At 39.4% G+C, this 25,313-nt stretch overlaps 1 protein-coding gene across 11 annotated transcripts in view; it reads right to left on the reverse strand.

Moving 5' to 3' along the window:
- The window catches only part of LOC105466126 (HECT and RLD domain containing E3 ubiquitin protein ligase 4), a 153,895-nt gene that overhangs the window by 4,480 nt on the left and 124,102 nt on the right, over nt 1-25,313 (reverse strand). For all 11 annotated transcript variants that reach the window (XM_071069628.1, XM_011715102.2, XM_011715103.2 and 8 more), the window contains 5 exons: nt 16,528-16,694; nt 15,155-15,221; nt 11,733-11,815; nt 8,147-8,330; nt 731-833 (listed from right to left, as the gene is read on the reverse strand). In XM_071069628.1, the coding sequence (XP_070925729.1) occupies nt 731-833; nt 8,147-8,330; nt 11,733-11,815; nt 15,155-15,221; nt 16,528-16,694 (604 nt within the window). The remainder of the gene's footprint in view (nt 1-730; nt 834-8,146; nt 8,331-11,732; nt 11,816-15,154; nt 15,222-16,527; nt 16,695-25,313) is intronic.

Here is a 25,313-nt window from a genome sequence, read left to right on the forward strand (position 1 = left end):
ATATCATATATTTACACAACCTAGACAGTACAGTCTACTACACACCTAGGTTACGTGATACAGTCCTACTGCTCCCAGGCTACAAACCTGTACAGCATGGTACTGTACTGATTTCTGTAGGTAACTGTAACATAACAGTAGGTATCTGTGTATCTAAACACAGTAAAGGTACAGTAGGTTATTATAAGGTATTATAATCTTAAGGGACCACTATCATATATGTGGTCTCTCGTTCACTGAAAAGTCATTATGTGGCACATGACTAATCTAGAGATGACTGAAAGTATAAGGATGCATAGGTTATATGCAAATACGATGCCAATTTATATAAGAAACTTGAGCGTATATTGGATTTGGGTATCCTTGGCAGGGAGGTCTTGGAACCAATCCCCCAATGTATGCCAAAGGATGACTATACTCCAGAGATCTTTTTAGAAATCTAAAAGGAGTTCTACAATCCTAGTTTATTGTAACCAGTTTATTGTAACTGTAACATAGCTATAGTTTGCTTTCATTTCCAAGTTAGCTTCTGTTTTACTTCATAGAATGAATCAATGCTATTTTGGAGGCAAACTGAATTTAGCCTTTGAAATAAGAAAATACATGTACTGAAGAGTGCAGATCAGTTCTTTTTCAAAAAAATTACTTGAAGATTAAAAACAGGACTTTGGAATAATACCATAATTAGATTCCAGACTCATAAAGTATACAACTAATTAGAAATACTTACACAGAAACTGCTTCTTCTTTTCCAATGGTAATTCGTGAAATACTTCCCAAAAAATTTTTATCGTAGGATGTTCTGCCCAATATTCCCCTTTGTATTCTGTATTCTAAAAACAACATAATCTTTTATTAGTATGAAGGGACACACTGGCTAATATATTAGCACATAAAGCTAACATGGTCCAGGAGTTTGAAACTCGTGCAATTCAGTGGATTGCCCACTGTTTCCTGGACATTTACAATTTGAAGTTATTAGTTCCAGGTGAAGAAGAAATACGTAAGAATCACCAGAAATCTTTCCCAGCACTTCAAATAACATGATAGGATCATACTATCATCTTCAAAAGTAAAATAAAGAGAAACTAGAATTACTAAAATAATGTTGTAGGACCATTAAAAGTTTGACATGGAATTATCTGTGATAATCAGAAAATTTCCTTTTTCTGTATTCATGAACAGAAGTCAAACATTAAAATTTATCTCTCCTTTTAAAAATATGGTACTAAGCGACACTAAAAATTTTCTGAGGTAGTTTACAAGATGGCCACCAGTGAGCACTGCCTCCTGGTATTCATGCCCGTGTGTAATAAGGACATTGTGAATATAAGGAACGTATGACTTCTGAGACTAAATCATAAAAAAAACCTCTATGGCTGGGCACGGTGGCTCACTCCTGTAATCCCAGCACTTTGGGAGGTGGAGGCGGGCGGATCACAAGGTCAGGAGATCGAGACCATCCTGGCTAATACAGTGAAACCCTGTCTCTACTAAAAATACAAAAAAAAGTTAGCCAGACGTGGTAGTCTGCGCCTGTTGTGCCAGCTGCTGGGGAGGCTGAGGCGGGACAATGGCGTGAACCCAGGAGGCAGAGCTTGCAGTGAGCCGAGATCGCACCACTGTACTCCAGCCTGGGTGACAGAGCAAGACTCTGTCTCAAACAAAAACAAAACAAACAAACAAAAACCTCTATGGCTTCAGCCCTTCTTCTGGTTCACTCACTCTGGGGGGAACCAGCTGTCATTTTATGAGGATATTCAAACATCCCTATATGAAGAGAAGTACTCATGGTACTATACTGAGATCCCTGCCAACAGTCAGGTGAGTAAGCCACCTTGGAAGTGAATCTCTATCCTTAACCATGCTTTTAGACAACTATAGCGCCAGCCAATATTCTGACTGCAACTTCATGAGGGAACCTTGAGCCCAAACTACTCAGCTAAGCCACTCCTGAATTCCTGACCCACAGAAACTATAAAACAACAAAGTTTCATTGTTATTTTGAAGCCAATAAGTTTTGAGGTAATTTGAAGCCAGTAAGTTTTGGGGTAATATATCTCCCCTTTCAAAAATATTAGTACTGGCCAGGCGTGGTGGCTCACGCCTGTAATCCCAGCACTTTGGGAGGCCGAGGCAGGTGGATCACTTGAGGTCAGGAGCTCCAGACCAGCCTGGCCAACATGGTGAAACCCCATCTCTACTAAAAATACAAAAATTAGCTGGGCGTGGTGGCACATGCCTGTAATCCCAGCTACGTGGGGGAGGCTGAGGCAGGAGAATTGCTTGAACCCGGGAGGCAGAGGTTGTAGTGAGCCGAGACTGCGCCACTGCACTCCAGCCTGGTCAACAAGAGCGAAATTCCATCCCCACTGCCCCCCACCCAAAAAAAAATTAGTACTAAGAGAGAAGGTGGTAGGAAGCAGAGACGAAATAGTTTACATTGTGAACTGTTCTTATCCAGCCACAATTGGCCTTAACTTTCAGTTCTTCAGATGCATCAGGTCCTTTGGACGTACTGTTTCCTCAGCCTACACCACTCAGACACATCCTTTCTTCTTTGGTCATCAGGCTAATTTTTACTCTTTTAGGGCTCAGATTAAATGCCATCTAATTCATTCATTGATTGATCCAACAAATATGAGTTTTAGTCAATGTTTTTGGCCCTGGGAAAACCTCAGTGAACAGAATCCTCACTTAGCCTTGCGGAGCTTACTATCTAGTGAGAGGCGTTCCCAGATTCATCTAGCCTAGATTAGGTTCCTCCTTATGTACCACTCACTAAATTCTTTTTCATTGTATTCATCAAAACTGTGTATAAAGTATTTAATTTCTAGCTCCCTTATTAGGGCAAAGACCATGTCTCTATCTTATTTCCTGCCCCCTCCTCAATCTCTTGCATAGTTTCAGTTGCACATTATCAGGCATACAGTAGAGAATAAATACTTGCTACTGGGCCTCTTGAATTTTGGACTCTCCTTATTTGTAGCCATGATTTATCTTAATCACTGAACTCTCAATAATTCAGATCTGCAAAATATTTGCTGTTAATTGCAAGCAAGTTTGAAGAAAGCAGTTTTAATTCTAGCACTCAATTTATTAAACTGTGAGCATGTTAGTGGGGAAGGAAAAGAGGATGGCTAAAATTTTTTTTTTTTTCCTTTTAAATCTCTAAATGGTTTGGTAAAAATGTGCACACATGTCCTGGTCAAGAAAGAACATTTAAAGCTCCAAATCATAATCACTAAAATTGTAATGAATCAGATATACGACAGAAGAAATCAAAGTGTTATAAGTATAAATACACTATAATATATATACATATATTTGAGATGGAGTCTTGCTCTGTCACCAGGCTGGAGTACAGTGGTGCAATCTTGGCTCACTGCAACCTCTCCCTCCCAGGTTCAAGCGATTCTCTTGCCTCAGCCTCCTGAGTAGCTGGGATTACAGGTACGCACCACCACACCCAGCTAATTTTCATATTTTTAGTAGAGACGGGGGTTTCACTATGTTGGCCAGGATAGTCTCGATCTTCTGACCTCATGATCCGCCTGCCTCAGCTTCCCAAAGTGCTGGGATTACAGGCGTGAGCCACCGCGCCCGGACGCTACAATATACTTTTTAAGATGTCCTGTTTTAACTGAATGAACACTTACATCAATTATCACTTCAGGCAAGGTTTCAAGTACTTACTGAGTGCTCTCCTAGGTGCTGGGAATACAGCAGCGAACAAAGAGGCAAAAATTCTGCTCTCACGGTACTTACATTGTGGTCGGGGGAAGGAGCAACCTAAGTAAAATTATGTCAGATCCAAAGTAGCAAAATAAAACAGCGAGGGGAGACAGGATACATGTGCAGGAGAGGGGTTTGCAATTTTAGATCAGTTATCCAGGGAAGGTCTCTGATAAGGTACAAACACGTAAAGGAAGCGAGAGCAAGAATCTTTTGGGATTATCAGGGGAAGAGAATTCCAGGCACATGGAAAAGGAAACAGAAACACCCTAAGACTGGAACGTGTCTGGAGGGTTCTAGGCTCAGCAAGGAGGTTAATAAGGCTGAGGCAGAGTGAGAGGAACGACAACAGGAGATGAAGCAAGGAGGGACAAATTGTGTAGGATCTAAAGGGTGACGAGAAGCTGTCGTATCATTTTCATTTTAAGGTGATTAGAGGTGGAGTCCATTTCCACTGGAGGACCCCTCAAAGTTAGTATCTACAGGCTTCTTCTCTTGAGCAGATCAATTTACTACCACACAGGAACCTTCAGTCTTCTTCCTGAAGGATTTACACCCAGTTACCAGCTGTGTGGCATCCTCAGTTTTACCTGGTTTCCCAAATTGTAAAGCCTCTCTCCCAAGCTGTCTTTTGCTGGGTAGAAAGGGGGACATGAATGGTCCAATTATTCTTTAAAATGACTTTAAAGTAATTCTGTTGCCCTTAGTCCAACCCTCATCCCTGCTATTAAGGGTAACATGGTATACCAATTCTTGAGCCTTTCAGATTCTAGGATATACAATGAGTTGCCTCAGGCCAGGCGGACCATGATGTCAGGAGTTCGAGACCAGCCTGGCCAATATGGTGACACCCTGTCTCTACTAAAAAAATAAAAAAATCAGCCGGGCATAGTGGCATGCCTGTAGTTCCATACTTGGGAAGCTGAGGCAGAAGAATCGCTTGAACTTGGGAGGCGGATGTTACAGTGAGCCAAGATCGCACCACTGCACTCCAGCCTGGGTGACAGAGCGAGACTCCATCTCAAAACAACAACAACAAAAAAGAGTTGCCTCCTGACAATCCTGTCCCTCTGGAGGCTTAGAATTCAGTTTTCCTCTGCTCTAAGTCACTCATCAATTTATCTCCTTACCTTCTGTCTTCCAAAACTATTTCTTCTCTTGTTCATTGCATTTTTATTTTTTAGTTTTTGGTGTGTATATTACCATTTTTATTCCTTTTCTGTCATTCTAGTGAGATTTTTGGGAGGGAGCAGACATGTTTATTCCATAATGTTTAATTAGAAGCCCTAATTATTCTTAAAATCTTATTCCTTAAATGACTACACAATAAAACTGGCTATATACTGGTGTGTATATAGTTCTATAAGTTCTAAGCACATATGCAGATTTGTGTAACCACTGCCACAATTAGGATACTGAACAGTCCCATCACTGTTATGCTTAGATGTCTCTTGTGCTACCTCCTCTGAAGTCAGACCCTCCCACTCAACCCCTAGTCTCTGTTCACTATAATTTTTTATCTTTTCAAGAATGTCACATAAATGGAACCATACGGTATGCAACCATTTGAAATTGGCTTCTTTCACTCAGCATAAAGCCTCAGATTCATCCAGTTGTTGCATGTACCAACAGTGCTTTTTTTTCTTTTTTGAGACAGGGTCTTGCTTTGTTGCCTACGTCAGAGTACAGTCAGGGCTCACTGCAGCCTCTACCTCCCGGGCTCAAGGGATCCTCCCACCTTAGCCTCCGGAGTAGCTGGGACTATGGGTGCACGCCACCATAAAGGGCCAATTTTTGTATTTTTTGTAGAGAGGGGGTTTCATCATGTTGTCCAGGCTGGTCTCGAACCCCTGGGCTCAAGAGATCTGCCAACCTCAGCCTCCCAAAGTGCCAGGATTAAAGGTGTGAGACACCACGCCCAGCTGTGCATTTCTTTTTAACACTTAGTAGTTATTCTGCTGAATAGGTACACTGTAGTAGGTTCACCCATTCACCCACTGAAGGACATCTAGGTTGTTTCGTTTTTTTACTCATTTGCAAATTAAAAAAAAAAAAGTATTTAAAAGTTAAGGTAAAACACACATACCATAAAGTTTACATCTTAACCATTTTAAGTGTACACTTCAGTAGCATTAACTACATTCACAAGGTTGTGCCACCATCCATCTCCAGAATTCTTTTCATCTAGTAAAACTGAAACTCTGTCCCCTTTGTTTACAGATTTTTGTGTGAACATAATTTAATACCTGAGAGTAGGACTGCTAGGTCATATAGCAAATGTATGTTTAACTTTATAAGAAACCGCCACTGTTTCCAAAGTGACTGTACCATTTTGTATCCCCATCGGCAATGTACAAATGTTCATGCTTTGCGCCTATTAAGATGACTGACATAAAAAGTAGGTAAGTGCTAGCTCTACTTTTTTATGTTAGTCATCTTATTAGGTATACAGTATCTAATTATAAATGCATAAATCAGAGGATGGTACATTATAAAGATAGAAAATCAGCAGATTAACTTCGTATATATCTTCCTCAAAGCTGATCTAACCTTGCACTTTCTGTCACTCTGCCTCCTGGGTTCAGGTGATTCTTGTGTCTCAGCCTCCCAAGTAGCTGGTATTACAGGAGTGCGCCACCACACCTGGCTAATTTTTGTATTTTTAGTAGAGATGGGGTTTCACCATGTTGGCCAGGCTGGTCTCCAACTCCTGGCCTCAAGGGATCTGCCTGCCTCAGCCTCCCAAATTGCTAGGATTACAGGTGTGAGACACCATGCCTAGCTTAACTTAGCACTTTCTCTTTTTTTTGAGATGGAGTCTTGCTCTGTTGACTGGGCTGGGGTGCAATGGCATGATCTTGGCTCACTGCAACCTCTGCTTCCCAGGTTCAATCGATTCCCCTGCCTCAGCCTCCCGAGTAGTTGGCACTACAGGCGTGCAAGACTATGCCCAAATTTTTGTATATTTAGTAGAGATGGGGTTTCACTATATTGGTTGGCCAGGATGGTCTTGATCTCTTGACCTCGTGATCTGCCCACCTCGGCCTCCCAAAGTGCTGGCATTACAGGCATGAGCCACTGCACCCGGGTAGCACTTTCTATTAAATGTTTATCAGAATCAATATTTGATAATTACTCTGCTAAAAAATGTAACACTGAGACTAATCAGAAAAAAAGGAAACAAAAATTTTTAAGCATCACAACTGCATTTCATAATGGTTTTCCTAGGACTGAGGCAGAACGAAAACCCATTCACTTTTGGCTAGGGCTTTTTGTTTTTTCGGAGAGTGCAGTGGCGTGATCTTGGCTCACTGCAACCTCCGCCTCCCAGGTTGAAGCAATTCTCCTGCCTCAGCCTCCCAAGTAGCTGGGATTACTACACCCGGCTAATTTTTGTATTTTTAGTAGAGACAGGGTTTCAACACGTTGGCAAGGCTGGCCTGGAACTCCTGATCTCAGGTGATCCACCTGCCTCAGTCTCCCAACGTGTTGGAATTACAGGTGTGAGCCACCATGCCCGGCTTGGTTAGGGCTTCTACCCAGCTGTGTCACAGATGACATTTTTCTTTTCTTGAGACAGACAGGCTCCTGCTCTGTCATCCAGGCTCGAGTGCAGTGGTATAATCATGGCTCACTGCAGCCTCAACCACCCGGGATCAAGAGATTCTCCCACCCCAGCCTCCCACAGGTAGGACCACAGGTGTTTGCTACCACATCTGGATAATTTTAAAAATTATTTTTATCTATTTTTATTTACTTAACTTTTTTTTTTTTTTTTTTTTTTTTGAGACAGAGCCTTGCTCTGTTGCCCAGGCTGGAGTACGGTGGCACAATCTCAGTTCACTGCAACCTCCGCCTCCCAGGTTCAAGAGATTCTCCTGCCTCAGCCTCCTGAGTAGCTGGGATTACAGGCACATGCCACCACGCCCAGCTAATTTTTGTATTTTTAGTAAAGACAGGGTTTCACCATGTAGGCCAGGTGGGTCTTGAACTCCTGACCTCAGGTGATCCACCCACTTTGGCCTCCCAAAGTCCTGGGGTTACAGATGTAAGCCACCGCGCCTGGCCTAAGTTATTTTTAGAGATGAAGTCTCGCTATGTTCCCCAGGCTGCTGTTGAACTCCTGGCCTCAAGTGATCCTCCCGCCTAAGCGCCCCAAAGTGCTGGGATTATAGGTGAGAGCCACTGTGCCTGGCCAGATGAGTTTTCTATATCAATACCACCAATTATAGTAGTGTCTAATTCATACACAGTTCAAAAATCCATTCATTGTGGGCCAAGAAGGGTAGAGTGCTTTCCTGTAAAATGGTAGTAATAAAGTGTATAAAACAAAAAATAATACATAAAAAGGCAAGACTTCCACATATGAGCCTTTCCATTTAAACAATATCAGAGATTAGTTTTCCCCTACCTTTTCCAGTTCCTTCCAATCATAATTTGTATTTCCAATGACCATTGCTTGTAGTTCATTAGGCTGAAAGAGCAGAAGGACTTTTCCTCCACAGACCTTATGAAAGCCCGCATGAAAAGCATCAAATAAGGAAGCCACTGATTTATTGAATATGTAATCCACATAAGCATCAACAAACTCTTGTCTAGAAATGAAAAAGCACACATGTACAGATTATAAAAATCATTTATGAAGAATCCATAATGTAGTCATTAAAACTTCAAGTGCTCCTACAATTTCTGCTACATATATACGAAACTGAGAACGTATGAGTAGGGTTCAAACAGGACAAAACCAAAGTCATTATGAAAAAAGCTATTATTCTTTCCATATAAAAATCAGCTATATCCATGAGGCATTCAGTTATTCTTAGGCTATTCCTATTGGAAAAAATGTCATTTCCTAATGGGCAGAATAATGTGAATGGCTATGAAAATAATTTTAAAATATTTACAAGTTATTGAGAATTTATATATATCAAGTCACATGCATCCCTAAAAGGAATGATCTGTTACAAACAATAGGTGATGAAAATATAAGAGCTTTGGGATTCAGATCATTTGACAAACTATAGCCTTCTTTTCCGTGGGTTCCAAGGAATCTGAACAACATTTACTTTAACAAATGCCTGAGAGAGGATACTAAGCATTCTTTTCGGATAATCATTAAAGCGTACAAGTGTAGTTTCTTTTCAAATGTATATCTGAATACATACACAATCACTTCTGATTCTCTTCTACCTCTTATGATACAAAAGGAAACTGTAAAGAAAAAAAGGAAGCCCCTTTAACCCCTGAATTTGAACCACGATCTTATTCAATTTGTTTTGTTTTGCTAGCCACAACATTTTATGATGCTATCTGGTCAAACAAATAATGAGAATGGGTACTAGAAGATTTCACTATTTTATATCTTCATCTTCCAAGTAATAAAGGATGATTCTGCAATAGGAATAATGGTAAACCGCCTTTCAAAACCAAATTTTCTTTCAAAACAAGGATATCTAGGACCTAAAATTTTTTCACATCATTTTAAAAACAGCTTTATTTTTATCAAAGTAAGACATATCAAGAGTTTAAAACATCAAATAGTAACAATCCTAACAGCCAACATTTACTGAGCACTACATGTGCTAGGTCTTATTCTAAGTATCTTAAAATATTGTCTCATCTAGTCCTCAAAATCATCCCATGAAATAGGTACAATTTGTCATTCCATTTAACAGAGAAGGACACTAAGGCATTGAGACATCAACTAATTTATTTAAAGTTATAAAGCTTCTAAGTAGCAGAATTAGGATTATAATCCTTTGGACCAATTCCCTGGCAACAGCCATTATTAAAGAATTGTAACAAAATAGAAGAGAATAAAGAAACTCTCTGTCCAACACTTCTCTGCCAGAAATTCCCACTATTCAAAGGCAACTATTTGTTAATTCTTTTTGCTATTCCTTCTGATATTTACATTCAAGCTTCTAACAACACAGTTCTACTGTTATTCCTTAAATTTCAATGTGGTGGTTTGGATTTATCTTTAATGTAATTGTCCCATTCACTTTCTACTCCCCTGCACATCTATTGTATTTATATAACAATTTTTGGTTCAATATTTGTTAACATTTCTATATTATTCACAGTTAAGCTGTATTCTATGGTTACCCTTTTTCCCTTAAAAAGAACTTCTATTTTCCTTAGTTTGCTAATTCATCCCCAACTTCTCCAAAAGAAATATCCATTTCCTCTAGATTCATTCAAAAATTAGGTACTATCAGTTGCATTTCTCTACTCGAGCCCTCCATCCTCTTGATCTAACCCAGGTTGTTAGCTTTCTAAATCGACACAGTTATTGATCCTTCAAAAAGAATCCTTGCTTGCGTGAATCTTGGTAGTTTGTTGTTGCTTTTTTAATCCTGTGTCTTCCTCTTTCTTGGTTTAATTCCTTGTTTTGGTAGATAGAACACATCCTCCAGTAATTTCCTGAGAAAAAGGCTTCAGAAGTAAATTCTCTGAGACTGTGCATGTATGAAAATGTTTTTAAACACTCACACACTTGATAATGTGGATACAAAATTCTAAGTTAAAAGTAATTTTTTCCTAAAATTTTGGTCTTCTAGCTTCCAGTGTTCTTTGATTCCAGGGTCTGATGTTACTAATTCTTAGGTCTGTGGGTTTTCTGGACAGTTTTAGGATCCCTTTGACTTTGAAAATTTTGAAATTTCATGTATCTTGTCATCTTGTCTTGGTATTGATCTTTTTTCCACTTCTCATGTTTTCAATCTTGAAAGGATGTCATTCATTTCTGGGAAGTTTATTTATTTTTTAAAAAATATCTTCTTTGACAGATTTCATTAATTCCATTTCTTTCAAATGAATTTTTTTTTCCATTTTTAATTGTATCCATCTGGATGTCACGCATCATTCTGAGGATACTGATTTCAGTTTCCTCTGACGTTTTGTCCTTCAACCTGCAGGGTTCCTGGTTTCTTGCCATTCTTTTTGACTGTTTCGGTCTTTCCGTAAATGTCTGTTGACCTTTGGCTATCAATTAACTTTTTTTTTTTTTTTTTTTGAGACGGAGCCTTGCTCTGTCGCCCAGAATGGAGCACAGTGGCACGATCTCAGCTCACTGGGTTCAAGCAGTTCTTCTGCCTCAGCCTCCCAAGTAGCTGGACCTACAGGCACATGCCACCACGGCCAGCTAATTTTTTGTATTTTTAGTAAAGATGGGGTTTCACGGCTTTAGCCAGGATGGTATCATTGTCGTGACCTCATGATCTGACCGCCTCAGCCTCCCAAACTGCTGTGATTGCAGGCGTGAGTCACTGTGCCCGGCCTATGGATTTACATTTTAAATGTTAGGCAGTTTCCCCAGAAAAGGATCTACCACTATACGGTACCAAGGAGGAGGCAGCGATAGACTTTCAGCACTTAATCTCCCTGTTTTCAGTTCAGCTCCTTGCCTGTGGCAGTCTCTAGGTGTCCTCAAATCCACAGTCCAATTTCTCCAGAAGGTAAATTTCCAATTTCCTGCCCAGGCCGGAGAGGGGCAGTTGCCAGCTTCCTGGTGTGCTAAGGGAAACTAGTTTCTTTTGTTGTTGTTTTAAACCCAATGTTAGCATGGGAAACTAGTTTCTAACTGCTTCTTACAAGAGTCCTGTTTCTAGCATTTCCCCAAACACCACACATTTTCTAAAGGTATGTTTTGTTCTCAGCACCCAAACTTTCGTTTTGTGAAGTGATCCAGCTGGCTTCGTGGCTCCTCTTTTCCATCTCATGTTGCAGCTTTCTCTGGTTTGCTAAAGTTAGTTACTACTGTTTCCTGGCTTCCAGAAATGTTTGCTGCTGTCACTTCTCCCTTCTCTTCTCTTTGTTTTGTTTAATGTCTTCAAGGGATTTCAGGAGGAAAAGGCAGATTATTTCCTCACTAACCACTCAAAATTAAAGTTTTATTGGAGTAAAAACTTAGCGTTGTGACACATTTTCTACACACAGAAGAAAATGTCTACTGAATCTTATTATTCCCACTGTTGCTGCTAAAATTCACTTACCGATTTTGTTTGTTAACAGCTGTGTCTGCACCATTTAGAACCAGCTCTTTGACTTCTGTTGCACCAAAGTTTTCAACTGTGATCTATTAATTTAAATTTTTAAAAAAAGTCAATGTCAGACTCAAAACTTAGAGTATTCTAATAATCTATTATTATATCTACCTCTCATTTAATAATAAAAAAAAAACTACTAAATTTGAGATAAAATTCTGCTACCATATAGCTTATCTGAGAATTCTGCTTAAAGCCAGAACTAGAAATTTTGATCCTCTCTAGTTTGAAATCCTACCATGATTAATTACAAATTACCAAGTGTTTGGTAAGTTAATAAGGAAACTAAGCATTTGTTGTGCATAAAACTTTAGAATGGTTACTATAAAATATTAGGATGTTTTCCTTAGATGAGTGATAAAAATCCAAGTATGAGAATGCATTCAGCTTAGAAAACCACGCATTCTTCCCACATGACAACTGCTACTCCAGGGTTCCTCTACCACCCTTGTTGTAAACTTGATCACAGGCAGTTTTTCCAGTTATGTACTAATTTGGTTTATAAAAATAGTCAAGTATTTTGAAACCTTTTATTTCTTTTACTTTTCGAATTTTTCTAAAAATATTACCATGACCACTTCTGCATCTTTTCTTTTGCTATTCCTTCTTTTTGGAATATTATCCTCTTTTATGAAAACTTGCTATTTATAAAACACTATGATGGGAGTGGGATGTTAGATGAATATACTCCTGCTGTGAAGTTTACTATGTAGTAAAGGAAGAGAAATGTAACATATAAAGAACCAATTATAATAAAATAATGCATTTATAACAGACATATGAACAAAATGTTATCAGATCATAGAGGAATGCAAACGGAATTCTAAACTAGAGTACGTGTGAAAGACCTTGAGGAAGAAATGCCATCTGAAAAGCACCTACAAGTATGGGTAGTATTTTGAAAGATTAAGAGAGTGAGATTTCAGACAGACAATATCGACTGAACAAAAAATTAGATATTTACAATATCAAGTTTCTGAAAATGTATGGCAAGTGACTCTGAAAAAGAGGAAGGTAAGGTATATTTAAAAAAATACTGTGTGATATGACAAAACTTGGTATGAAGGGAGGGATACAATGAAAGGAAGAGAGCCAGGTTATAAATGTCTTTGACACCCATTCTAAAGCTATTATTCTACAAGCAATAAAAAGCCACTGAAAAATTTCTGAGAAAGAAATGGCAGTGGGAAGAAATGTTTGAATTACCATAGTTCTTTGAATACAGTAAGAGTTCATAAATTTGGTGACTGATAAATTAGAAATTAAACAGCTTGAAACTCAATTTTTTAGTCAACTGAGATGATGAATAAAAATTCAAGAAACTAACATGGGTATGAGTGAATCAAATGAAAAAGAGAACCAAAATTTCATAGAAAATAGTTTTTTAAAAAAATTTTATGGTCACCTTATTCTAACAGGAACACACTTTGGAAAATGCTTTTCTGTTGTTGTCTGGATTTGCGGAGAGCAACTTTTTTTTTTTTTTGAGACGGAGTCTCACTCTGTCACCCAGACTGTAGTGCAATGGCGCGATCTCAGCTCACTGCAACCTCCGCCTCTCGGGTTTAAGCGATTCTCCTGCCTCAGCCTCCCGAGTAGCTGGGATTACAGGCACGTGCCATCACGCCTGGCTCATTTTTTCATTTTTAGTCTAGACGGGGTTTCACCATGTTGGCCAGGCTCGTCTCTAGCTCCTGACCTCAAGTGATCTGCCCGCCTCGGCCTCCCAAAGTGCTGGGATTACAGACGTGAGCCACCGTGCCTGGCCAGAAAATAGTCTCAAGATTTTCTTGAAAAGAATATGAACGTGCAATTTTTTCTGGGCAAATTTCATGACAGCAGAATATGGCATCTTTCGTCAGCTCTGACAAAACCATAAAGATAACTGTTGTGTATGTGGCAGGGTGGCAAACAAATATACAAATAAAAAATTTTTTAAATAAAAAGAGGCCGGGTGCTGTGGCTCACGCCTGTAATCCCAGCACTTTGGAAGGCCAACGGGGGCATTCACAAGGTCAAGAGATTGAGACCATCCTGGCCAACATGGTGAAATCCCATCTCTACTAAAAATACAAAAATTAGCTGGGCATGGTGGTGCACACCTGTAGTCCCAGCTACTCAGCAGGCTGAGGCAGGAGAATTGCTTGAACCTGGGAGGTGGAGGTTGCAATGAGCTGAGATCGTACCACTGCATTTCAGCCTGGGCAGAGCAAGACTTTGTCTCAAAAAAAAAAAAAAAAAAAAGAAAAAAAAAAAAAAAAAAGAAAAAGAAAAACTGAAGGTTTTACAATTTTTCCAAGAGTCTAATTTATAATATTCAAATTGTTCCCTTCTGGAGTGCCTCATCATAATCCTTACGAATTTTCTCTTATTTAATTGCCAACTAGTCTACTTCTGCCATATCCTCATCTATAAATGGCTTTGCCTGTGACTGGATCAGTTATTTAACATCCCTTTCAGCCAGGTGCAGTGGCTCACACCTGTAATCCCAGCACTTTGGGAGGCCAAGGCGGGTGGATCACAAGGTCAGGAGTTCGAGACCAGCCTGGCCGAGGTGGTGAAACCCTGTCTGTACTAAAAACACAAAAATTAGCTGAGCATGGTGGCGAGCACGTAATCCCAGCTACTCAGGAGGCTGAGGCAGGAGAATCGCTTGAACCTGGGAGGAAAGGTTGCAGTGAGCCAAGATCGCGCCACTGTACTCCAGCCTGGGTGACACAGCAAGACTATGTCTCAAAAAACAAAAGACAAAAAACCACACCCCTTTCACTGCCTTAAGGAAATTGTGCATCTTTTACAAGATTTGCAATTTCATTTTCCAAATGATATTGCAATGCATTTGCATTTGTTTTATCTATGTCATCCAACAGTGAGTAAGACAAGATGGGCAAGGATGAATGTTAGTGTGAAATAGAAAGGAATGTACCAGTGGAAATTAATGTTTTTAAGTTTAGTAGTAATATTCTCACATTACAATAACCTTTTGCTTCTCTAAAGCATTTCTGTAATTGCAGACTCAAAAATGAACACTTGGGTAAAGAGGACGTCTTGTATTTGTAAATATATTTAGCATAACGATAAAGTACACAGGTTTAAGTCACAGAGGCTGGTATGTATACTGACTCCCAAGGTAATGACTGTTTTCAGTTTTCTTCATCTGTAAAACAGGGATAATCCTAACTTCACTGGATTGTTGAGGATTAAATGAAATGCATGTACTATGACTAGTTAGCACGTAGTAAATGCTCAATAAATGTTAGCTAAAGGATTTGTTAAGAATTCCATCCATCAAAATAAAGAAGAACCATAAGATATAGCTTACATAAAAGGGATGATGAATAATCAGGCTAACCTACGTCTTTGCATCTTACCGTAAAATTAAGACAAAATGTTTCCTCTATGTCATCTTCTGGATAATCCAGTAACTGTTGCATGCTTCTGCAAAATAATATACATGTTTCTGAGAGGAAAAACATTATTGGATATTTTGACTGTTTTACTTACGGATATATATATATATATATATATATACACACACACACACACACTTCTCATTCCCTCTTAGTAAAATCCTTTTGTCAATTTGTAATTTTATATTTGTTGCAGAATAGTGACTACACAATGGCAAACTTATAAATGATGCTGAAGGAAAAAAATTAGTCAAAGGTTCTTACCACTTTTCTGAATACAAAGGCCATGTATTCACCTATTTTTAACATTTTTCCTTATTTTATTTTATTTTACCCAGGATGGAGTCTTCTCTGTTGCCCAGGCTGGAGCGCAGTGGCGCGATCTTGGCTCACTGCAACCTCCGCCCCCCAGGTTTTTAAGCAATTCTCCTGCCTCAGCCTCCAGAACAGCTAGGATTACAGGCGCCCACCACCATGCCCAGCTAATTTTTGTATTTTTAGTAGAGACCGGGTTTCACCATGTTGGCCGGGCCGGTCTTGAACTCCTGACCTCGTGATCTGCCCACCTCAGCCTCCCGAAGTGCTAGGATTACAGGCATAAGCCACCACACCTGGCCCATTTGTCCTTATTTATATAAAATCTTTAATCCATTTTATTTAATAAATAAAAATAAATTTCACATATTCAAACTAGGAATGAAGGTTATCAGAAGTAAAAGTCCAAATAAATCAATTAATCACTCTCAGAAAGAATTTACTTTCCTAAGGTGATGATCTGATATTTGTAAGGTATTGTCTAACAACTAAAAATTTAATCTGTCTTTTTTTGTTGAGACGGAGGCTTGCTCTGCCACCCAGGCTGGAGTACAATGGTATAATCTCAGCTCACTGCAACCTCTGTCTCCTGGGTTCAAGTGATTCTCCTGCCTCAGCTTCCTGAGTAGGTAGGACTACAGGCGTGGGCTACCACGCCTGGCTAATTTTTGTATTTTAGTAGAGATGGGGTTTCACCATGTTGGTCACGCTGGTCTAGAACTCCTGACCTCCACGCTGGTCTCAAACTCTTGACCTTAGGTGATCCACCTGCCTCAGCCTCCCAAAGTGCTAGGATTACAGGTGTGAGCCACTGCGCCAGCCAAATTTCGTCTTTCAATAGAACATTTTGATCTGAGTAACATAATGGATTTTCCTTTATCAGAGAAGAGCATTTGTTTATTTCAGAAATTTAACAAGAAGAACAAAATATATTTATTCATAGAAGGAAAGTTTTCTGTACATTCCCCACTTCTTACCTCCCAAACCCTACTACCTTTTGACTTTTTTTTCCAACTAACCTCCCAACATCAGGCATTAGTTCTTTCAAATCATCCAAGGATGGCTTCTTTTTCAGTAGTTTCTTATATAAAGCCAAAGGAAAATGGAGGTCCACAATAGTAAAATTATAAATTGCTAAGCCACAGATAACACCAATCAAATGGAACAAATCACTGTCTTCAAACGTCTAAAAATATAAGAAAAAGTAAAGACACGTCCTCCAAGTTAAAATATTAAATTTTCTATGATTACATAAATATGCTCATATTGTACAATTTTGAAGATAGAGAAAAAAGTAAAACATAATAAAAGTTCATCCTCATTACTCTCTCCCTCGGATAACATCACTGTTAGTATTTTTGTACATTTCCATGTAGGGTATTTTCTCAGGCTTAAAAAAAATAATATCTAGCTGAAATCGTACTATACATATGACTTTACAACTGTTTTTTTCCAGACATATAAGCATATTCACGTCATTCGACATTAATAGGTAAAATAATTACTATAACTTTTTTTCTGATTTCAAAAGTAATACACATTCAAAATTTGGAAAACAAAGAAAAAACATAGAAAAGAAAATGAATAAACACCTGTAAACCAATCACTCAGGAATACAATAAGCTACAATAACTCAGGAATACAATAACCTACAATAAGCTCAGAAAAATATTTCAATTTGTTTGTTTGTTTTTTGAGACAAGATCTCCCTCTGTTACCCAGGATGGAGTGCAGTGGTACGATCTCTGCTCACTGCAAGGTACGCCTCCCAGGTTCAAATGATTCTCCTGCCTCAGCCTCCTGAGTAGCTGCGATTACAGGCAAGCACCACCACAGCCAGGCTAATTTTGGTATTTTTAGTAGAGATGGGGTTTCACCATATTGGTCAGGCTAGTCTCGAACACCCGACCTCAGGTGATCTGCTCACCTCAGCCTCCCAAAGTGCAAGGATTACAGGCATGAGTCACTGTGCCCGGCTAAAATATGACTTTTTAATGGCTGCATATTGTATCATAAAAGTATAATGAGTTGCTAAATTTAGCTGTTTTAGTCTAGTTGGATGTTTAGATAACTGAAACATACTTACACTACTGACACACTGAAAATGGTTATTTTTTTCCCTCATCCTTATAAAAGTAATATGTATTTACAGAAAATTGTGAGCATGACGGTTAAAGAATAAATGTTTTAAATAAGACCTGGGCTCCAGCCTGGTTTGGCAGTCTAGCCTCTGTGTTTTCAAAGAAGGTAAATATAGCATTTATCTCATATGGTTGTTGTGAGGATTACATGGGATGATACATGTTAAACACTTTTAGCACAGTTCTTGAAACACACACTAAAGGTTCAATAAATGTCAGTTATTCTACCTAGCTAGTAATATTAAAAATAAGATGGGCATCTTTTTGCCTATTTTGGTCCACAGTTTGAAATATTTCCCTAGGAGAAATTCTACTTCCTAAGGAAAAATCCGTAAGTCAAAAGATAGTCAAGCATATTGCTAATCTGTTTTCCTCTACACCTGTTCCAGTTTGTTTGTTTATTTACTTATTTGAGAAGGAGTTTCACTCTTGTTGCCCAGGCTAGAGTGCAATGACGCAATCTTGGAACACAGCAACCTCCGCCTCCTGGGTTCAAGCGATTCTCCTGGCTCAGCCTCCCGAGTAGCTGGGATTACAGGCATGAGCCACCACGCCCGGCTAATTTTGTATTTTCAGTACAGACGGGGTTTCTCCATGTTGGTCAGATTGGTCTCGAACCCCCGACCTCAGGTGATCCGCCCATCTTGGCCTCTCAAAGTGCTGAGATTACAGGTGTGAGACACCATGCCCGGTTCCTGTTCCAGTTTAAACTGCCATTTGCAGTCCAGGAAAATGCTCCACTCTTCACATTTTCCTCTGTATATATACTCCACGCACACACAAACGCATTTTTCTTTTGAGTTTAAAATGACAACTTGCTTTAGTATACATTTCTGACTATTTGTGATACTGAAAATCAGAGATATGTATGTGCTCATGAAATATCTCTTCAGGTACTGGGCCCACTTATCTTTTGGGGGATAGTATTTTTCTTTTTTTCTTTTTTTTTTTTTTTTTTTTTGAGACAGAGTCTTGCTCTGTCGCCCAGGCTGGGGTGCAGTGGCCGGATCTCAGCTCACTGCAAGCTCCGCCTCCCGGGTTTAGACCATTCTCCTGCCTCAGCCTCCCGAGTAGCTGGGACTACAGGCGCCCGCCACCTCGCCCGGCTAGTTTTTTGTATTTTTTAGTAGAGACGGGGTTTCACCGTGTTAGCCAGGATGGTCTCGATCTCCTGACCTCGTGATCCGCCCGTCTCGGCCTCCCAAAGTGCTGGGATTACAGGCTTGAGCCACCGCGCCCGGCCAGTATTTTTCTTATGTATTTGTATTTGAATTCTTCTTATATTAGGAGTATTACTCTGTGTCATACTTGTTACACACGACCCGGCCTGTTACATGCTTTTCAATTTTATGTCTTCTGCTATGCATAAATTTAACAGTTTTCAGTGGTCAAATTAATCTTTCTCTGCTGTTATGTCTTAATTCTGCTTAAGTTTAGAAAGTTCTTAAATGGTGCAGACTGATTAATGTGCTAAATCTCTCTCCCTCCTAAAACCCTGTAAAAGAGAATACAGGAAGAAAAATGGTATAAGTCCAAAGGAAAAAAGAGAATAAGGGAGGTAAGAGCAATAAAGAAATGTTAATAACATTTCAAAATATGAAAAGTAGACAAATGGCTGGTAACTGAATTGGTAAAGCAGAAAAAATTGAAATAGTAACTTATAGCTAATTTGTGCTACAGGCTCAGGAATTGCAAGTAGCAATACCCGCAACATCAGAGGTAGCCCAGTTAGCTCAACGGGTAAACATAAAGACTCTAAAAGGCAGAGGTATTAGAGTGGGGTTGAAACTAGGATGCTTGGTGGAAAATCCTTTGCCTTTTTGGAGAGCCTGAACCAGAGGGTCTGGAATCTGAGACAGCTGATAGTCAGGGTACCCCACTGAAAATAAAGGGATCATATGAAGATCTGTACTGTCAACAAGGAAAATTCTAGCTTCCCTTTCCAGGATCCAGAATACTACAAAAACACAGACATCCAGGGTTACAACCTTTCTTGAAAACCCAAAGGATAAAAAAACAATATATGCTGACATTTGAGGATTCTCCTTTGACAGGTCCCCACTTAATCATTCTATGGATGGGGACTGTAGAGTGGGAATAACTTCGCCTTGTGGCTTGGATGCCAGCACGGCCACAGTAGAACAGAATACCAGGTAGGTTCCTTAAGGTTTCTGACTCCAAGCCCTGGCTCTCAGACAGCATTTCTGGACCCAACTGGGACTGAGGGAAACTCTGCACTGAAGAGAAGAACACAAGCTCGGCTAGCTTCACCACCTGCTGACTGCAGAGTCCTAGGGCCTTAAGCAAACAAAGGCAGTAGCCGGGTAGTGGTTACCATGAGCCTCAGGTGAGACCCAGTGCTGTGCTGGCTTCAGGTCTGACCCACTGCAGTCCCAGTGGTGGTGGCCACAAAGGTGCTGGTGCCACTCCTCCCCCAGCTCCAGAGAGATCAGCACAGAAAGACTCCTGTTTGGGAAAAAGTGAGGAAAGAGAACGAGAGTCTCTGCCTGATAATCCAGAGGATTCTTCTGAATCTTATCCAAGAGACACAGTGCTATTGGGCTTGGGGTGCCCCCTAATGCAGATACGGCTGCAATGACCAAAAACTTAGATCACAACACCCAAGTCCCTCCGAATACCTAGAAAGCCTTCCTAAGAAGGATGAGTACAAAAAAAACCAGACTGTGAAGACTACAATAAATACCTAACTCTTCAATGCCCAGACACCAGTGAACATCCACAAGCATCAAAACCACCCAGGAAAACATGACCTCACCAAACAAACTAAATAAGGCACCAGTGACCAATCATAGAGAGACAGAGATATATGACCTTTCAGTCAGACAGAGAATTCAAAATAGCTGTTTTGAAAAAAAAGAAATTCAAGATAACACAGAGAAGGTATTCAGAATTCTATCAGATAAATTTAACAGAGAGTAAAATAAAAAGAATCAAGCAGAAATTTTAGAGTTGAAAAATGCAACCGACATACTGAAGAATAACGCATCAGTGGCTGTCAACTGTGGAACTGATCAAGAAAAAGAATCGATTAGCGAGCTTAAAGACAGGCTATTTTAAAGTACACGATCAGAGGAGACAAAAGAAAAAACAATTAAGAAAGAAGGAAGCACTCCTACAAGATCTAGAGAATCGCCTCAAAAGGGCAAATCTAAGAGTTATTGGCCTTAAAGAGGTAGAGGAAAAAATGGGATAGAAAGTTTGTTCAAAGGGATAATAACAGTGAACATCCCAAACCCAGGGAAAGGTATCAATATTCAAATACAAGAAGGTTACAGAATACAGAGCAAATTTAGCCCAAATAAGACTACTTCAAGATATTTAATAATCAAACTCCCAAAGGTCAAGGATAAAGAAAGGATCCTGAAAGTATCAAGAGAAAAGAAACAACAATGGACCTCCAATACATCTAGCAGCAGACTTTTCAGTGGAAACCTTACAGGCCAGGAGAATGGCATGACATATTTAAAGTGCCGAAGTTAAAAACTTTTATCCTAGAATAGCATGTATATCCAGTGAAATTATCCGTCAAACATGAAGGACAAATAAAGATCTTCCCAGAAAAATAAAAGCTGAGGGATTTTATCAACATGAGACCTGTTCAAGAAGAAAAACTGGCCGGGCGCGGTGGCTCAAGCCTGTAATCCCAGCACTTTGGGAGGCCCAGGCGGGCGGATCACAAGGTCAGGAGATCGAGACCACCCTGGCTAACACAGTGAAACCCTGTCTCTACTAAAAATACAAAAAATTAGCGGGGCGTGGTGGCGGGCACCTGTAGTCCCAGCTACTCAGGAGACTGAGACAGGAGAATGGTGTGAACCCAGGAGGCGGAGGTTGCAGTGAGCCGAGATCGTGCCACTGCACTCCAGCCTGGGCGACACAGCCAGACTTTGTCTCAAAAAAAAAAAAAAAAAAAAAAGAAGAAAAACTAAATGGAGTTCTTCAGTCTGAAAGATAAGAACTTTAATGAGCAATAACAAATCATGTGAAGGTACAAAACTCACTGGTAATAGTAAATACAAGAAAAATAGAATATTATGACACTGTAATTGTGGTGTATAAACTAAAACATGAACCAACAAAAAATAATAACTACAGCTACAAGACATAGACAGTGTAGTAAAATAAACAGAAACAACAAAAAGTTAAAAACCAGGGGAATACAGTTGAAGTGTAAAGTTTTTATTAGTTTTCTCTTTGCGTGTTAGTTTGTTTAGGTAATTGGTGTTATCTTCAGTTTACAATATTGCGTTATAAGCTATTTGCAAGCCTCATGGTAAACTCAAATAAAAAAACATACAACAGATACATGAAAAATAATGATGATAATAATAAAAATCAAAACATACCACCAGAGAAAAATCACTTTCACAAAAAGGAATGGAATAGAATGGAAGGAAGGCAGGAAGGCAGGAAAAAAGAAAAGAAACAAACAAAAGAAAAAGAAAAAGAAAAGCAAAAAACAACCAGAACACATTTTAAAATGGCAGGAAAGGCTGGGCACTGCTGGCTCATAGCACTTAGTGAGGCGGAGGTAGGCAGATCACTTGAGCCCAGGAATTTGAGACCAGCCTGGGCAACATGGTGAAACTCCGTCTCTACGCAAAATACAAAAATTGGCCAGACACGGTGGCACATGCCTATAGTCCTAGCTGCCTAGGTGACAGAGCAAGACCCTGTGTTCAAAAAAAAAAAAAAAGCAAGAGTAACTCCTCAATCAATATAAATGGACTAAACTCTCCAATCAAAAGACACAGACTAGGTAAATGGATAAAACACACACACACACACACACACACACACAAAAACAAGACGCAATGATCTGCTGCCTAGAAGAAACACACTTCACTTATCAAGACACATACACTGAAAATAAAGAGATGGAAAAAGATATTCTATGCAAATGTTAACTATTTTGTCTAATACCTTGTATTAGACAAAACATATGCAAGACAAAAACTATAAAAGGAGACAAAGAAGGTCATTATATAATGATAACGGGGTCAATTCAGCAAGAAGATATAACAGTTACAAATATAGGCCGGACGCGGTGGCTCATGCCTATAATCCCAACACTTCGGGAGGCCGAGCGAGGTGGGTGGATCACGGGGTCAAGAGATCGAGACTATCCTGGCCAACATACTGAAACCCCATCTCTATTAAAAATACAAAAAGTAACTGGGCATGGTGGCACGCACCTGTAGTTCCAGCTACTTGGGAGGCTGTGGCCCAGGAGAATAGCATGAACCTGGGAAGTAGAGGTTGCAGTGAGTCAAGATTGAGCCACTGCACGCCAGCCTGGGTGACAGGGGGAGACTCTGTCTCAAAGCAAAACAAAACAAAACAAAAACAATTACAAATATAAATATGCACCCAATACTAGAGTGCCCAGACATATGAAGCAAATATTATTAGAGCTAAAGAGAGAGAGAGAGACCCCAATACAGTGATAGCTGGAGACTTCAATACTCCACCTACAGCATTGGACACATCATTCTAACAGAAAATCAATGAAGAAACATTGGACTTAATCTGCACTGTAGACCAAATGGATCTAATAGAAATTTATAGAACATTTCATCTAGCAGCTGAAGAATACACATTGTTCTCTGCAGCATATGGATGGACCATATGTTAGGCCACAAAACAAGTCTTTAAAAAAATACAAGTCTTGCTTTAGGTCCAAAGACACAAATAGGTTGAAAGTTAAGATTTGGAAAATAGTTATTCCATGTAAATAGTAACAAAAGAGAGCTAGAGAAACTATACTAAGACAAAATAGACTAATATGATGCAAAACTGATATGAGACAAAGACAAATATTGATTAACAGGGTCAATTAATCACGAAGATATCACAATTACAAATAGTTATGAACCTAACAACACAGCTCCAAAATACATAAGGCAAAAATTGACAGAATCAAAGGGAGGTATAGACTGTTCTAAGATAACAATTGGTAGCTTTAATATCCCACTATCATTAATGTATACAACAATCAAAAGATCAATAAGGAAATAGAGAACTTGAATACACTATAAACCAACAAGACCTATCAGACATATATAGAATACTCTATCCAATAAAAGTAGAACAAACATTCTTTTTAAGTGTATATGGAACATCTTCTAGGACAGACCATATGTTAGGTCACAAAACTTTTAATAAATTTTAAAAAGACTAAAATCATAAAAAATTATCTTCTCATATCATAATGGAATGAAACTAGAAATAATAAAAGGAAATCTGGAAAATTCACAAATATGTGGAAATTAAACAATACACTCTTTTTTTTTTCTTGTATTTTTAGTAGAGACGGGGTTTCACCACGTTGACCAGGCTGGTCTTGAACTCCTGACCTCATGATCTGCCCGCCTCAGCCTCCCAAAGTGCTGGGATTACAGGCATGAGCCACCATGCCCAGCCTAAACAATACACTCTTAAACAACCAAAAGATCAAAGAAGAAATCACAAGGGAAATTAGAAAATACTTAGAGACTAATGAAAACACAGCATACTACAACTTATAGGATGCAAAAATAGCAGTGTTCAGAGGGAAACGAACAGTTGTAAACACTTAAACTAAAACAAACAGAATCATCTCATGTCAATAACCTAAGTTTATATCCTAAGGAACTAAGAACAAAGTATACCCAAAGCTAGCAGATGGAGAAAACTAAATATTAAAGCAGTGATAAATGTATTAAAGAATAGAAAAATAATATACAATCCAGAATCTACAAGGAACTCAGACAAATCAGCAAGAAAAAAACAATCCCATCTAAAAGTGGGCTAAGGACATGAAGACAATTCTCAAAAGGAAATATACAAATGGCAAAAAAAAAAAGAAAAAGAAAAAGAAAAACTGCTCAACATCACTAATGATCAGGGAAATGCAAATCAAAACCACAATGCAATACGACCTTAGTCCTTCAAGAATGGCCATAATAAAAAAATAAAAAAATAATAGATGTTGGCGTGGATGTGGTAAAAAGGGAACAGTTCTACACTGTTGGTGGGAAGGTAAACTAGTACAGCCACTGCGGAAAACAGTGGAGATTCCTTAAAGAACCAAAAGTAGGCCAGGCATGGTGGCTCATGCCTGTAATTCCTGCACTTTGGGAGGCCGAGGTAGGTGAATAACCTGACGTCAGTAGTTCAAGACCAGCCTGGCCAACATGACAAAACACTGTCTTTACTAAAAATACAAAAACTAGCTGAGCGTGGTGGGGCATGCATATAGTACCAGCCACTTGGGAGGCTGAGGCACAAGAATGGCTTGAACATGGAGACAGAGGTTGCAGTCAGCCGAGACTGTGCCACTGAATTCCAGCCTGAGTGACAGAGCAAGACTGTCTCTCACCCCCAAAATAAATAAATAAATAAAAATTTTAAAAAGAACTAAAAGTTGGCTAGGCACAGTGGCTCACATCTGTAATCCCAGCACTTTGGAAGGCCGAGGTAGGCAGATCACGAGGTAAGGAGATCGAGCCCATCCTGGCTAACACAGTGAAGCCCCGTCTCTACTAAAAAAATAAAAAAAATTAGCCGGGCGTGGTGGCGGGTGCCTGTATTCCCAGCTACTTGGGAGGCTGAGGCAGGAGAATGGCATGAACCCAGAAGGCAGAGCCTGCAGTGAGCGGAGA

This window comes from Macaca nemestrina, chromosome 9 (genome assembly GCF_043159975.1).
Source record: "Macaca nemestrina isolate mMacNem1 chromosome 9, mMacNem.hap1, whole genome shotgun sequence".
NCBI classification, from domain to species: domain Eukaryota; kingdom Metazoa; phylum Chordata; class Mammalia; order Primates; family Cercopithecidae; genus Macaca; species Macaca nemestrina.